The 17493-nt window shown below is 36.7% G+C and overlaps 1 protein-coding gene across 1 annotated transcript; it reads left to right on the top strand.

Moving 5' to 3' along the window:
* Positions 1-12: 12 nt before the first annotated feature.
* Positions 13-16826, top strand: sh3bp5b (SH3-domain binding protein 5b (BTK-associated)). The gene is made up of 9 exons (XM_053634475.1): positions 13-543; positions 1012-1074; positions 4053-4181; positions 11470-11634; positions 11999-12129; positions 12648-12690; positions 12912-13131; positions 13810-14115; positions 15060-16826. Exons 1-9 carry the CDS (start codon positions 463-465, stop codon positions 15218-15220), a joined length of 1299 nt encoding a protein of 432 aa, XP_053490450.1. The 5' UTR covers positions 13-462; the 3' UTR covers positions 15221-16826.
* Positions 16827-17493: the final 667 nt, after the last annotated feature.

Genomic DNA, 17493 nt, shown 5'->3' with positions numbered 1-17493 from the left:
TAAAGACACAGGTCAGCGGACATTTTGGCAATTATGGCCTTCCATACGGTGCCGCTAATAAAAAGGGGCGGGGAAGTGGCGCTCCACATTGCGGTCTGGAGCTACGTTCAAAACCGCATACTACCATGCTACATAGTATGCCAAAATAGTGCGCCACTCCGCATGGTGCATACTGTATAGTGTAGTAGTATGCGTGGGTAGCCTTGCATTTCTCCCCCCGGCTCTGTCTCTCACGCGCTCCGTGTGTTATGCTCAATATTAACCGCGTATCAATAGGACGGGTCTGGTTCATTTTCAGTGTTTGTGACTGTTTCAGTCCGAATTAACAGACTGTAAGCTTTATGTAGATAGTGTAGGTTTTAAAAATTTTTTAAAGAAAGCTTTTTCTATGACACCACGGATCATTGTTTGGTCCATTGTTTGAATATCAAGAGCAGCTAGCAGAAATCATATTTACAGAGCATGGATAACACAGAGAAGGACAGCAGGTCTGATGGAGAATGCGAATCGGCTGGAGAGGAAGAAGTGGATCCCCGGGTTCAGGTACTGGGGCTCTTTTACTGCACTGTGCTCTTTTGGATGTTTTTTTTTTTTTAAACAAATCATTTAGTATCCAGTGTAATGAACGTTAAAAATACTTGACTTGTTTGTACACACAATTTCAAGCCCAGTTTCACTGGAAAAGGAATTGTGCTTGCTGAAAGAGTGAACGTGTTTTTGTTTGGTTTATTTATTTATTTATTTATTTACACCCCCCCCCCCCCCAGTCAAATTAGTCAAACATACTGTCAGTGCATACCTTAAAGTCTAAGGCAAACAACTAAGGCTTAGACCAAAAGGTTCATGATTTCATTTCAGGTTACAGACAGAGCTGCAAAACCTGTAGCTTGAGAGTGTTACGCTGACATTTGTACCCAAGACATTTGTTTCCCATTTATAGATACCACACAGCATATTGCTTGTCTGTTTCCTTTTTTTAACTTCTCCAAATTGTCCATCTTTTGATAACAGGGGGAACTGGAGAAGCTGAACCAGTCCACAGATGATATAAACCGATGTGAGACCGAACTGGAGGTACAACAGTGGATTTACGTCTTTATAACCTGGATGTATTGAAATATCTGATCATTTTCCCCATCAAATTGTTCTATTTAGTTGTTTGAGTCTGAATCTTGAAGCTTCATGCAAAGCTCGGGTAACAACATGGATAAAAACAATACAGTACATACAGATGTTCAGGGAAGTTGTAAAGCCTGTTTGGTGACAGTGACTACGTTTACATGGACAGCAATAATCTAATTATTGACCTTAATCTAAGTAAGGTAATAATGTGATTAAGGTGTTTACATGAGTTGCTTTTAGAATACTCCTGTCATGTACCCGTTTTACATGTTATAGAACATAATTAGATTAAGAGCCCACGTCATTACGTCACCGCACCACACCGTCCGATGTCCCTCCAGAATTTCACGTATCAACATACAGTTCGTCTTCGTTATGGTACCGTATACAGTTTTGGGTGTTTTTATTTAATTTTTTACAACCGCTTTAAGTGAAGTTAATTATTAGTCATGCTATACATGCAAATAGACGACTGCTTGAAGCCGTGGGCTGTGTCTCAAATCGCATACTTACCTAGTGTATAGTAGCCGAGATGCATGTATTTTTCCCCACTACAGGCCTATAGTAGGCAAGTATGCAGTTTGGGACACAGCCGAACTCTCTTGTTCTCTGTAAAACGTAAAACTGCCGTGTGTGATCGTGTCCTGTCGCAAAATGCGGTGAAAACGCTCACACGACGTTCAGAATGTGATTAAGGTGTTTACATGTCTGTAATGCATGTCCATAATACGATTAAAACAGGAGTAATCCACCTGTCTTAATTCGATTAGAGCTTAATTAGATTATGACCTTAATTAGATTAAGGTTGCTGTTTACATGGTAGTTTCTTAATCAAATTATGGTCTTAATTAGATTAAGAGTGGATTATTGTTGTCCATGTAAACGCAGTCAGTGTTGTATGTGTATGGTTTGGTAATCAACAGTGTGGGGCTCACATCTGGCACATCAAAATGTTTGAGGTTTATTTTGATGTTAAGTTCACTGCCTCATTTAATTTTCCTTTATTTCAGCCCACACACAATTGTTTAAAGTAGTATTGAAATTGCCCAGAATTTTCACATTAGAACAGTATTCGCGTACTATGATGGTTGACTTCAAATCCCAAAATAAACCACTATTTCTATTAGATGTGCAGGTTTATTTTCTGATCTAATTAAAGGTATACCTCTCTTTAAATGAAGTTAGTTTAGCTAAATACAAAGTTGTCATGGCTAGGTGCTCCAGCTGCCAGGCTGTGTACATTTAATGATATGTTAAAGTTTCTTGTCTACATCTGTAGTGGTTAGCTGTCATAACCCAGTGAATCTGTAATACTGTTCAGGTTTTAATATGAAGCTCTGTTTTTGTTTTTTTCTTAATTTTTTTGTTTTTGTTTCTGTGTTTCTCCATCTGCATCTGGCTGCTTGCTCTGCATACAATGGTAGAAATAATTAACCAAACCTGCTGTTATTATAGCACAGGGCTGTATCAAAGTAAGCAACCAATCACTGCAACCCATGCAAGTTGTATTTAAAGTGCAGCAGTCCTCCAAGCTCTAGGTATAAACCTTTGATCATTTGTGACTGTGGATCTGAGGGAGGATCCATCGGTTTAAATTCAGGAGCAGAACCATATGAGGTATTGCTTCTATATATGTAGTGGCCTGAGAAAACCCTTCACGTGGTCATATTTGGATCTTTTCTACTATATATAGTTCTGAAAATGTTTTTCTTTTGCATGTATCTGAACCAGAAGTAAGGTTCAGAAGTAAAGTAACATTATTATGCAGATAATGGAGAAAATCGCTTTTAAACATTCCATTTCACTGCAAGGTGCCCTGCCTAACTCTACATTTCTAACCTAATCTACTTATGGATAAGGATCATTACTGCCACATTTTATAGAATTATATGTTTATGATTGTAAATGAGTTCTCATTTTGATTATCAGCATCATCCACATCAGTCTCTGTCCCATCATCTGAGGTAAAAGTCACGCTGGCATTTAAACATGAACCTCGTTGACGTCTTTTTTCTCCAGTGAGCTCTTACACTAGCATTGCTGGGGAAATAAACCTTGTCCGCTATCATCTGTAAGAACTGAGTGTGTAAGCACTCTTTTCTGTTTTGATAATGTGACTGCATATCATGGGTTATTTAAGAGCTGGTATCTGATTACAAACAAAATTCACAAGGCTTATGTCCAATATTGATGCAGCATGTAGCTATCTAAACAAGCCATGATACAATTATGGACCTAGAGTATTTAAGCAGATTGACTGCATTTACCACTGCATTTGTTAAACTGGCTCAACAGTGATTGAGTGTGGTTATTAAAGGACTGTTGTTAAAGGGCTTTCTATGAACGTTGCTGGCATTCAGGATTTTATGGGGACTTTTATGTAAAATCTGAAGGGCCTTGTGCTTGGAGTCTTTTTTGAAGGCTATGAGATTTGTAGACAAATAGCAATGAGACTTGTGTCTAAAAAGTGTGCCTATCTGAGGTGTAGATTACTTCTGATATTCCTGCTGTTTGGGTCTTACTTCCAAAAATCTACTGATCTTGACTTATGAGCACTTATCTCAAAATCAGTTGACTTTTTTTTTATGATTTTTTAAAAATAGGTATAATTCCATGTAATTTGTTTAATGTCTATAGCGCAGACTTTCAGTTATTTTCTAACGTGGCCAAAACAAATGCTTTTTGTCCAAAAGAAATAATGAATAGACACATTCTTTTTTCCCCCCACTAATCCAGTGTCTTATTTTAACCTCAGAAGTAAATCTAATCTATTTTGGATAATATTTTTAACCCCTTGAGGACTGTATATTAATTTAAACTGTGAGTGTGAATGCATGAACAACTGCTCTGGAATCCTCACCATTTCATCGTTCCAGTAGCCTAGGTTTTGCTTTAAGTTCATGTGTGATGTTTGGTTCTGTGGTTCCCAGGATGCAAGGCAGAGGTTTCGCTCTGTGCTGGTGGAGGCCACGTTGAAATTGGATGAGCTGCTGAAGAAGATCGGCAAGGCTGTAGAGGACTCGAAACCGTACTGGGAGGCACGGCGTGTGGCACGGCAGGTGAGGGACTCTCACTCTTAGCTCCACTCAAAGCACATCACTGCTGAACTCTCCCCAGCCTCTCCTATATAAAGTGGTTAGTGTTATGCCTCTCTGGGGAGTACTTAGTTGCTTTATAGTTTATACTCAAGTCCCTCACATATATTTTAATCATTGCTTACCTCTCCTGTTTTCTGTCATGTGGCAAAGAAGTTTTTTTATTTAGTAAATGCTCTTTGCTTACTGTAGGCCAAGTTGTCCTTTACAGACCAAAAATAGGTTGTGATGTATTGGAAAACATACACATACCAGAAATGTTCACAAGTAATTTTTTGTAAGTCTTTGATATGAAGTTAAAAATCAAGTCTCAAGTCCTTAGTCTTATGATTCATATTGTTAATTTAAAAAAATAGTAGGCAAATTAATTGACATTTTGGGCCATTTATTTAGAGTACACAGAGAGGTCAGTATAACCCACAGTGGAAAAATACTGCAATTTTAAGAGGCTTTATTCCTGAAATTATCTTGCTCAAATGTAGAAACCCATTATTAATGTGCTGCGTTGTCTTTTAATGTTGTTTCACAGTCTGTGCCGGGTTATGTACAAATGTTAAGCTAACAAATATGACTTTGCATTAGAGTAGAAATAAACTACCTTGGAATCACAAGCTTTACATTATAATAGTCAATTGTATTTATATATATATATATGATTTTAATTCAAACAAAAAAGCAATTTATTTTGCATTAGTTTTAGCAGAATAAATATTAATCATCATATTCAGATTAATTTTGATCTATTGGTGTTTGGAATAGAGAGGATTTGGTTGAATGGAGAACAAAGCTCTGCAGCTGGAATATCACAGCAGATACACTGACAGACTTGAGTGTTTACAGATTAGACAGATCCACTAATGGCGACGTGATTCGATTGAAAAGCAGCCTATTGTGTCCAACAGGCCATTATATCTTTGTGTGAAGCCGGTCTGACAGAGGCTGATCCCCTTAATCTCCCAAAAATCCTAAACACTCATAACTCACACTGTCTCCTGTTGTGTGTTGGACCTGACTGTGTTTCTGCTGGAAGACCAAGACTTTGTTCAAATGAAACACCACCAACTATGATCTCTGCCTTCTCCACTCTCTTGCTGTCTTTTTCACCTCTTTGTTTTGCTTGCTGTCTCCGCCTTTCTCTCTCACCCACTTGTTTTTGTCAGGTTGTTAACAACATCAGGCTGAGCTGTACCCTTCTTCCCAACCTTCCACAAATTGTTTCCCACACTGTCTGTGTCACACGCTTCTTCAGACAAGAGCTCGAATATAACCGATTACATATTGTGGTATATGTTTCTGCATTGAATGCTATGTGTTCTTGTTTATATCCAAAAGGAAACGTAGTGTTGTCTTCATCAGCATTAGGATTTTAACAAGCATGACGCACTGAAACACAGTTGTTAGTCATGAACATGATTTTTATGAATGTTTCCAAAACAGTAAGGCTGAACATATAAAAATTCCTTTATTGTACCATACTTGGAGAGTTGATGCTGCTATGTAAGAATAAAGCACGGTGGAGCATGCTGTTCTAGGAAAATAATCAACAGTGGGGTGGTATTATGTGGGCCGATACAAAGTTTCTTATTTTTTGATTATTTATAGTGTTTTATTCAACTTATACTGCTGCAGTTTGCTACCAGTATTTATTTATTTATATTTATTAAAGAACGACATTTAATGATTTTTATCTATTTATTGTTACATTGAATGTTGTGGAACATTCGTTAAACAGCTAGTTACTCTTATCACTTGCATTATAATATCTATAAACAGTTGATCCCCTGCCAGCCTCTATATTTTTCTCTCTCTTGAAGACAATAAGACAAAAAAAATGCACCTTTGACAAATCCCCAAAAGAGTCTCATCTAACATACCTTGTGTAAGTTGTTACTATAGAAACCATAATGTAAATAAACGGGCACATTAACATAAACCTGTGATTTGACTTGCAACCGGAACTGTTGTTAGAGCTGCTGTTATAGACGCACTTTCTGACCAATCAGAATCGAGAATACAAAAGGGCTGTGATGAATAATTAGTTTCTCGTGGGACCCATCAGCCTCTGAGAGGATTTTTCATCTATTTGCTTGTTTGTTTTTTGACACAATGTCCTCACCCACATCCACATTCTTTTTGGTCTCTCTATTTTGTTGAGGACTGGTTACTAAGTGTTCAGATAGATAAGGTTATAGTGCTGCTTGTTCACTTCTTTGCATATTATCATTCTGTAAACAACCACAGGATGCTTTTAGAGTGGCACACTAGGAAACCATGATTCATCACAATATGGCATTCTCCTCAGTTTATTTACTAGAAGAGTGTGAGAATTGGGCACTTTAGGTTCAGAAGGGAATACTTTTATTTTTCAGACTTTAAAATGTAAAGACTGTTGAAGGCTGATGATTCTGGTTTAGGAATTAGCTTAATCAGTGTACATTTTCAGATGAAGGGATTTGCAACAGTACCTTCACTTCACTGTGATGAAGTGAATTCCGGATTAGAAGATGATATGCCTTGCTCCACTACATGCAAACACTTAGCATTAAATGTGTTTGGAAATGCTGGATTATCTCTGCATTTTTGTACATTTATCATTATCTTTCTTTTGTTCTCTTCATGGGTTCATAAACAGAGCCTTTGTGGAAAAATTATTTCATTTATGAAGTGGGCTAAATTATTAAAAGATCCATCCTCAGGTATGAAAAAGTAATTATCCTTTGTAATGAGCTCCATTCCTAAGACTCGCCTGAATGATCAGAGTTTCAATGACAGATCGCAGTGATGGTTCATAGCTGAAAGATTACAAATGTGTTGGAGTCAAAACGTTTCTGTTTTCTGAAGGAATGCAGAAACTCATTCTGTATTTGGTAAGAGACTAAGTGTCTACAGAAAGTGTGAGTAAACATTCATTTGCATAAAATGAATGAGTAAACATTAATTTGCATAAAACCTGGCATAACTAGTTATTTTTCAAAACAGACATTATCACTAGCAGTGGGGGTTGTTGTAATTATTTTAATTCAAAAGTGTCAGAGTTAGTGAATAAATATTAAGTCTTAATAATATGTCAATTGAAGACGATCATACAAGAACCAAATTCAGTTCATAGCACTGTGGTATTGGTCCAGAATGAAACCTCTGTTGCAGCTTAAAGTTATAAAAACAAAGCTATACTCTGTAGAAGATGAGTAGAAACAGGACTTGAGGGATTAGTATGAAATTTAATTACCACTTTGATTTAGACTGACCCGTTAAAGGCATGGTTTACAGCATTTTGTCAGCTTATGTCTGGCCATTTTTGTTTAAACATTTTCTAACACATTGCATACAAATGAAACTCAATGTAGAGTTTGATGTTTGGAAAGTCCCTTTAACTGTTCATTTTTTGTCATGCTGGGCCACTTTGGCACAGAATTTGTTCTCTTTTTTTTTTTTTTTTTAGTGTGGATAAGATTAGAAAGAAAATGAATCATATACAGACGTGACAATTCCTCTGGTCATTTTGAGCTCTTTTTGTTCCTTCGTTATCTTGGTCTCCATCATCGTGTCTCCTCTTATGTCTTCTCCCTTTCCTTCTGTGATTGATGAGTCTCTCTGTTTATAGCATGAGTGTCTACTGGCTGAATTGTCCAAAATGGATGTGAAGCAGAAGGTCGTGTTTTTTGTTTCTGTATTTTTTATATATATCGTTGGGGAAGTCAGGCTATTGTTTTTGGTTTATGCATGTCATCAAACTGGAACTAGTTATACAACCTCATTAGGTGTGACTTAAATGCATTAAACAAAACCTTGCTAGATTGTCTACATTGTTTTTGGTTCATACATTTTGCACTTTTCTCTCTTCCCTCTTCTCAACTGCTGATATTTGCTCCCAGTAAAATCATAAGTGTTTGCCAGTACAGTACTAATACAGTATGTTTTAGTATGATTTCAAAACAACCATCATTGCATATGAAACAGCCATAAAACATTTTTAAACTGCATAGAATGATCCAGTCCAGAGTACACACTACACAGCTGAGCTCTTGAACATGATCATACAGATTGCATGCATAATTGTAGCATATTATCTATATTTTTTTATGTACAGCAATATAATATTAATATATAGCGTTGATGCATATTTTAGTATAAATGAATGCAGTGTAGCGTTATGGATATTATGTATTGGATCATTGCTTTTGCTATAATTAGGTTGAAAAATCCAGTAATTTAAAACAACCAGTGTTATTATATTTTGTGGCATTCATTTGTTCAAGAAAATTAGTTTGAACACTTTCTTCTCTGGCTGTGTTTCTTAGCAGCAAGGAAAGGTCTACACATATATTAGTTTATTTATTTATTGTAAATATTACAATAATTACTTTGTGTAATCGCTTTACATCTTTGCAGAATAGATTTCTTCTATGGTGTGTTTGTGTGCGTGTGTGTGTGTGTGTGTGTGTGTGTGTGTGTGTGTGTGTGTGTGTGTGCAAGCTTTAGTTAAGACATGTTGTATCTGAATGTAGACTTTAAGCAAACGTATGGAGCTTTCTGAGGAATGAACTTTGAGAGAAGGCAGACCTCATAAATGACCTCACTTGGGATAAGGTCATGTGGTATAAATATAGGGCAATAGACAAAAGTAAATCAAGGCACCTGGGTCATACCTTGTTCCAGGGATGCCAAAGTATGTTTTATTATAAGGAGTGTTTCACAGAACATTACACCAGATGTATCCGGATCCTTGTTTTGTTCAATTATTTAATCAAATCCAAAAGCCACACACAAACTGAATAAGTGGCACACATTTTAAAGAGAAGAATTTCCTGAATCAGCTTCTTGTGTAATAAACAACATTCAGTTCTCAGTCTCTAAGGTCAGAGATACTCTTGTCACATTAAAGTTAATGATACACTTTAACAAGTCACAAAAGAGTTTCTGTTCAACTGAGGTTGGGGGAAAAGCAAATGAAAATGCAATCCAGTATTTTAAATGAATGTTAACTTCATTTGGCCCCATGCATCTAAATGTTATGCAACTCTGAATAGGGATGGATAATTTAACGTCTTGTGGTTGTTTTGAACAAGTAAAAAAAAAAAAACCTTTCAAATATTTTGGTGTGTTTTTGAATAAATTGAATTTTAGCTTTGCCTCTTTCTGATTCATACCCTTACATATTACCTTTGAACCAGAAGCATTGGAGCTATTACTTCCTTGCTAAGTACCATAGTACAAGCAGTTTCTTTCAGCTCAAAATGTACTTCATATCTGAGCAGATACTGCAGTAGCCAAGTTTGTAAATAATGAATAAAACAACATTCATGGAAAAAAAAAAACATGGAGCATGATGCATAGCAAATATCTTTGCAAATTTACCACAATTTATTTAGGGTTTCCCCTTTTTTGTGCAAACATTTGTTCATCTCAGACGTGTAGCCATGCACTGTCTTATTTGATTTAAAAGTGTGGTAATTCCCCATCATTATGCCTGGTTGCAGTGTGAACAAAAATAGCAGACCAGAGAGCAAGAGGGAGACCAAAATGGTGTGGACAATGTGGCCTTAAAGGAGTGATTCATTTTCAGTTGACTTAAGGATTCAGTAGGTTTTAGTCACTTTTAATCTTGGCTAAACTTTGCAATTTTTGCCTCATTCATGGTACCTTGATTGTGGTGTTCATATTTCCCTTCACTGATAAATTAACTATACCGAGAAATTGTTGTCTGCGATGGACTGGCACCCTGTCCAGGGTGTACCCTGCCTTGTGCCCGATGCTCCCTGGGATAGGCTCCAGGCTCTCCCGCGACCCTGAAAAGGAGTAAGTGGTTGAAGATGGATGGATGGATGGAGAATTTGTTGTGCAGTGTAATTTAGATGTTTTGATGTTTGGGAACGTCGGCCAAGTTGAAATTTCTAATCATTTATTTTATTTATTTATTTCTCTTAATTATTAGTGTCTGGTGAGTGATGACAATCCTCCTAAGATACTTTTTTGTGGTTTACCCTCAGTGATGTGTATGTGATCACAAAATGTAATGCAGTGATTAAAATCCATTAATATTTGAGTAAATGTGTGTAATTTCTATAGTTGTTAATATAGCTGTTAAGTCTTTTGCTGCAGTACAGCATTTGATGGAAGTCTGTAAACATTACTAGTGAAAGCATGTAGATGGTTAGGTTTGCATTTCTCATTTGGCTATTTAGGGAAGTTGTAGCAGTAGTGGTTTTGGTTAAGGAACATGGAAGAGAACTAGCTTACAGTTTCATAAGAAAATAGAGTAGCTTGCTACTGTTAAAGCACCGGATGTTAACAAGCAATGCTTCTCGTTAATGTGTCAGTTCTGTATTTGCATAGCACATGATTTACTACAGTCAGGATAGAGCTTTTTCTTTTAATTCTTACATTTTTTCGTACCTTGGCTTTATTTAGTTAATTGCAATTAAGCAACTCATCATTTCTTTTCTGACTAAAATGGAGTATTAATTATAAGTAGTTATTTATATCTTAATTTTAATTAAATTCTGGTGTAAGTAATGAACTGTAGCTATTCTGCTCAATGTGTTGAAATACAAAGGTAAAGCTCTATACAGTATTTAATTCAAAAAGAGGTACAGGAAGCCTACAGCAAAAAGCTTTAGTGCTTATTGTCATATATAGGATATATGTTACAAACAAAATAGATTCTGTTTTATTTCCTTTCAGAGTAAAATAGTTGCTGCCGTTGAAGGCCTTTGTGTAGAAGCAGGATAGTTACTCTGATTTTTTATCTTATTGAGTAGCGTCCCCAGGATAAATGGGCTTTGTTTGTGAAGAATTTTCTTCAGGTATTTACTGTCAGTACCAGTGACCGACAGATTAGAGTGAGGAACATAAAAATAGCAATGGATTATGATGGTAGACTTTAATGTTCTCGCATAGGAAGCATTTCCAGAAGTCCACTCTTCTCTAGCTCCTGGTATTCCTTTTTTGTTCCATGTGAACTGTTGTGTAACCAGAACAGTTTGCTTTGTGGTGGTGTTTCAGTTCAGTCTAACTGACACCAGAGTCAAAATTGACCAATAATTATAATGCATATATTGTACTACAGAGGCAGTATTGTGTATTTATGTAGTGGCAGTGTTGAATGAAAGCAGCCTGTAATATGGGATGAAAATCCTAAAGGCAAGCTGGTCCCACAGCAGGAGTTCCTGTGAGTCTGTTCTGTATCCTGGCATCTCACTGCTGGTGGCACCATACAGGCTGATCGTGCTGCCCTGTGCCTATTTCCTAGGCTCAGCTTGAGGCCCAGAGTACAACACAAGACTTCCAGAGAGCCACTGAGGTGCTTCGGGCTGCCAAAGAGACCATCTCCCTGGCTGAACAGAGGCTGATGGAGGAAGACAAGCGGCACTTTGACTCGGCCTGGCAAGAGATGCTGAACCATGCCACTCAGAGGGTGAGTAATATGGTGTCTCAATGCAGTCAGCATCACTAGACATGAGCAGATTATATATTGTTGAAATGGAACCTTTAAAATATTTACATTGGCACATAGTTGACAAAAATAAAGAATAGATTTACTGAGGCTATAGAAGTTAACTGTCTGTCTCATAACTTTTGGCGAAGTCATATTTGTGTTAATAATTTGCCCTGAATTATTTCCATGGTCATATTTTAACACATTTAACACATTTTAACACCTCTACCACCTGAGCCACAGCCGGATGATGTTAAACACAACATCTCAAAGTACAACAAGTGGCAAGTTACACAGCAGTGCAAATTGCAGTAAAGTTGTTATAAATGTGCTGCATTTGAAGGTGATGGAGGCGGAACAGACGAAGACCCGCAGCGAGCTGCTACATAAAGAGACAGCAGCCAGATACAATGCAGCCATGAGCCACATGAAGCAGCTGGAGAAGAAGCTTAAACGCACCATCAGCAAGTCCAAGTGAGCATTCTGATACACATGGTTAAAAATGTCAGTCTCCAAAGTACTCGAGCAGCACAGTTTGTCTTTGATATTTCTAATGACTTCCTAAATAATTTCCCAAACTGGACTTTCATACTAAAAATGTGTTGACATAGGAATGCTTTTGAATGCTTTAATCAGCACCTATTTGATAAAAGTATCTTATTACATGAGCATGTAGGTGTTTCAGTAGAGATTTTAGAGCTTTTTAGAAAATGCTTTTTATAGCATTTTCTGCTTAAAGTATATTTTCTGGGCACGTAATCAGGAGTGTAATTTCCCTCTGCCAAACTGTACTTCCTGCTTTGCATATATATATATATACAGTTTCATAACAGTCCAGCTGCAGCTTTACGGTGCAGGCAGAGTGACAGGCGTGTAATCTTCCTCCCAGCACTCACTAAACCTAGCAGGCAAGGCAAATTGTTGCTATGGCATTAGGTACAGTTCTATTCATAGATATATTCTCTCTCTGTCTCACTGTCTCTTTGTCTCAGGCCTTATTTTGAACTGAAGGCAAAGTACTACTTACAGCTAGAGGTAAGCTTTTGTAGGATTGTTTCCATATAGTATATACACAGTGTACTGTTGCCTGGAACATGCCTAAATCTCTGTCCCTACGTTTTGTGATGATCATTTACTGAGTAACTTTGCTCCTTGTGTGACTCTCTCTTTCTCTCTCTCTCTGTGTGTGTGTGTGTGTGTGTGTGTGTGTGTGTGTGTGTGTGTGTGTGTGTGTTATTATATCTCTATCATTATAGCAACTGAAAACAAATGTGGATGACCTGCAGGCCAAGTTGACACACTCTAAAGGGGAATATAAGACAGCTCTGAAAAACCTTGAAATGATCTCAGATGAGATCCACGAGCGCCGGCGCTCCTTAGCCATTGGCTTTCGGGAGAGAGGAGTGGGGTCAGAGGGTGATGGGGTCACTGGAGACGACATCACCAACTTCAAGATGGACTCTGATGGTATATCCAGTGAGTAGAGATTAGTTTATGAAATGATTGCTAGTGCCACAAATATAATAAGTGAGTTTCTGAAAAGTTGTTGAATTATTATTGGTGGTGGTGGTGTTGTTGATAATTATTTTAAATATTGCTATTAATTTGATAGCAGATTTAGTGCACCTTTTGTGACAGTGGAGTACTGCAAATATCAGTTATAATTTTAGTGTGCAAACATTTTTCAAAACAGAAAGAGTGAGACGTGCCACGTTTTTGAAGGGTAAAACTCTGCCCTTATGCTCTGGAAGAATTACATATTTAGAGAAAGACTAATGTACAAGAATTTTCAATTAATCAACAAAAACAAAGTTTTTCTTTTTCCTGGTTAGATATTTCTTGAATAGCAGCATGGTTTGAAGTTTTGTAACTGACTCTGCCTATTAGGTATTTTTATTATAATGGCATAAGGAAGGCTAAAGAACGATAAAAGCCTCTGGCACACAATGTTTATGAACTAAGTGGCATCTGGATGACGGTCACAAGGTCAGGATTTAAAAGCTTTTATTTGTGTCTAGTTTTTATTCCTTAAGGTACAGTGGCATTGTTTGGATGGATAGTTGGTGTAAACACTGCATGTTATGTATGTTTCTGCTAGTGCCAGACAGAGAGCTGGCAGTAAGACTCACCCTTCTCCATACTGTCTCACTCCAGTGGCATCAGAGACGTTTGAGGATGAGAACTGCTGTAATAGCGCTATGTCTGAGGAGGATTTAGAAACACAGTCCACATGTAGCGTGAACTCTGGAGGCAACAGCCCTTTACAACTACAGTGCCCCTTCTCATCTTCCTCGTCACCATCATTTACATCTTCATCCTCCTCCTCTCCCTCATCACGGCCATGTAGCCTGGAACTCCCCAGCACAGTTTCACTGTCTGACTTTGGCCTGATTTCACCTATCCTTGGACCTCGAAGTGAATGCAGTGGAGCCTCTTCACCCGAGTGTGACATGGAAAGAGGTGAGTTTTTAAAAAACGGTTTATTTAGGTGTGCCTGTGTGTGCTGACAAATGAAAAGAAGATCCATGTTTTCTGTGTGGATACATACATGTAGGAAAAGTACCTGTATATCTGTATATTAATTTTCCTAAGATTATCATCCTCTTTTTCTTCTAGAAAGCAAGGTTGGGTGATGAGACAAATTAATTTTGTTATTGTGGTCATTTGTCATGATGCCTTCCTTAAAGAATCATAGATTTTGTCTTCTACAATATTGACCATCTTCATTACACTGCAACAAACCTGACATCTTAGCAAATGAAAATATCTTGAATATAATCCAGTTTATCTAGTATTTCTTATTACAAGATTATTGTAAACCAAATATGTTTGTTAAACCAATTTCTAGACATTTGTAATACTTTCAAGTTATCTTATTCTAGTATTCTAGATATTCTTGTTTCTTTCTAGAAATGCATAAATGTTTAGAATTAGCAAAAGTGCCAATATAGCAAGTATTATGTTATTCATTTATATATATATATATATATATATATATATATATATATATATATATATATATATATATATGTATATATATATATATATATATATATGTATATATATATATATATATATATATATATATATGTATATATATATATATATATATATATATATATTATATAATTTTTTTTTTTCATTCCTATTTACATGAAGATGGATTTGCTCATTTTTATTTATTTCCTGAATCGCATGCACTTGTGCCTCAGGGGATTCTCTTTATCATTGTGACAAGTGATGGGTGCAAACATGAGATATGACATAGCAGAACTTCAGCTGAGGCCATTATATTTCCTACCTCTCAAAAACTGTCTACTTCCCCTCTTTCTCTGAATATCACCAGAGACAGGAAGTAAGTTACAGTTGTTTCAGTTTTTATATGTATGTTTTTGTGCACACAGGTGACAGAGCAGAGGGAGCAGAGGATGAGTTGAACAACGTTTTCAATAACAGCAGTAGCAGCATTAACAGCATTAAGAATCGCTTCCATTTCCTGTCCCTGAAACGTGGGCAGATGGACAACGCCAAAATGACGGAGCATAAACCGTTGAGTGTGGCCTAGACCAGCACTACATCACTGCTTAATGGGGGCAGAATTAGCTGCTATTACCCCCTCACTCTCGCCCATGTGAAAGCTGTAGACAGCTGTCCATCTGTCTCTTTTACCTATGAGTCGGCACCATTCGTTTTGACAGAGACGTTCTGGATCTTACCGGCTCTTCATTGAGCAAGATTAATTTTAGGGAAGAGTTATAGGAATATGTGCAATTAAGAAAATGGGAATAATTTCTTATAGCACATTGAAGGATATTTGATTAAAAAATAAGAGGAAAAAACTGAGTGATGGACAATAATGATGAGTCTTATTCCCCACTTTGTAGCAGATCATGTACATGTTACTCCTGAGCTGTTCATATAAATAATGCTATCGGAGCTCTGGTTTTGGACACAGAGCACCACAGAGATGTCACTGACGAGATGAAAGAGGAAGCAGTCACAAACAGTACTTCCAGATTCAAACAGATTTTTAATTGGCTGCTTCTGTAGTGTAATAATGGCTCATGTGCCATCATGCTGGATCGCTCTTCTCCACATGCCCTTGTTTAATTGCTTCTCCATCTGCATTTCAGCAGCAGTATGATCATTATAGCTGAAATGTGCATGCTGCCGTATCTGTCTCTTTGTAAAAGATGGACTATCACCACTTTCATTGAAAAAGCAATAGAAAACAATGTAATGTATTATTTCCAGCTCTTGTTTGTAAATTAAAACATGGATTAGAAAGACATAACCTAGTTTTGCACTGTCAATCAACAGTAATTGTTGGCATTTTGGCAGACACTAAGACATCTGTGTGACTATTAATCAATTCTGTAACACTGTAGCTGCTGCTACTAGATATAGAGGCACAAAGCACAGTTTCAGTCATCAGTAGACCATGTGGGCTTTATGTGACCCGACCCCCCCCCCCTCTTTGTTTGGTGTATCTGTTTTTGTGTACTTTTTTGTGTACAGTAGAAATAGCATCATCATAAAGCTGTGAGTTTATATCTTGGTTATTCTGGTTTAAGTATCTTGTGTAGTTGTTTTCTGGCTTAAAATAAAGTAATATTCTGATCACGGTAACGTTTTCAGGAACCTTTTCTGTCTTATTTTTTCAGTTGGTCTGACTGAGTTAACAGCAACACTTGAACAAACTTCAGCCCACTCCTCTCTATGGATTTTCTCTTAAGTCTTTGCCAAACCTTGCAGATGTCTGTATCCCACTATCCAGGTCACCCAGAAGAGGTTATGTTCCCCTTTAAGTCTTATTTCCTCACAAGGTTTTTCCTCATGTCATGTCAGGGAAGTTTTTCTTGCCACTGTTTCCTCTGGTTTGCTAATATACAGTTCTAAATTTACATCTGCACTACAAGTCAAAAGTTTGAAGACACTTGACGGAAATTTATCTCATGATCTTAAAAACCTTTTGATCTGAAGTTTTATGATTAAGTGTTTGAAATCGGTGTTGTAGACAAAAATATAATTGTGCCAGACTATTCATTTCTTTCATTAGAAAACTCACATTTTATTTACAAAGTAATATATTTTTTTTAATTTATAACTTGGAGTAAAATATTCCAAAAAAGCAGCCAATAAGTGTACAGCGTAGGTGGGAACTCCTTTAATACTGTTTAAAAAGCATCTTAGGGGGATTCCTCTAGAAATTGGTTGAGAAAATGCCAAGAATATATTTCTGGAAATTCTAGGCAAAAAGGGTGTCTACATTGAAGATGCTAAAATACTAAATTATTTTTATTTATTTTTATCATCACAACATAATTCCCATAGTTCCATTTGTGTTATTCCAGCATTTTGATTACTTTTATTATTATTATTATTATTATTCTAAAATGTGGAATAATAAAAATAAAGAAAGAATGTGTCTAAACCTTTGAGCAGTAGTATAGATTTCTGTAAAGCTGAACTGAATTATGACTAGGAAAATACAGGAAAATGGCTGAACATTGCTGTTATTATGGTATGACGAAGGGAAAACATATGGAGGATGAATTATGTAACCAATCTGGTTGTTTCACAACATTCTTAAGTTTTTCATTAATGCACATTACTTAAACATGCAAGGGTTTCTGCTTCTCAGGAAGGAAGCCATTAACAGTGAATCATTCATTTTATTACATTTGGCACACATGGGTGTTAAGGAAAAAGCTGCTATTGATATGAAAATATCTTGTGACTCCAAATTAGGACTCATTTTTTATCTGTTGCCCCATTTGATTCTGCAACGGAGGCAAGATCGTGTGGCAGCTACTGCATGCAGCTCAGTTACAAAAT

Source organism: Ictalurus furcatus, chromosome 1 (genome assembly GCF_023375685.1).
Source record: "Ictalurus furcatus strain D&B chromosome 1, Billie_1.0, whole genome shotgun sequence".
NCBI lineage: Eukaryota > Metazoa > Chordata > Actinopteri > Siluriformes > Ictaluridae > Ictalurus > Ictalurus furcatus.
The sequence above is the reverse complement of the archived record's forward strand: the minus strand, read 5'-3'. Positions and strand labels throughout refer to the sequence as shown.

Coding starts and splice junctions, on each gene's coding strand:
- sh3bp5b (XM_053634475.1), top strand. CDS start 463: ATGGATAACACAGAGAAGGACAGCAGGTCTGATGGAGAATGCGAATCG. Junction 1,075..4,052: donor GATGTGAGACCGAACTGGAG/GTACAACAGTGG, acceptor TGTGGTTCCCAG/GATGCAAGGCAGAGGTTTCG. Junction 11,635..11,998: donor TGAACCATGCCACTCAGAGG/GTGAGTAATATG, acceptor CTGCATTTGAAG/GTGATGGAGGCGGAACAGAC.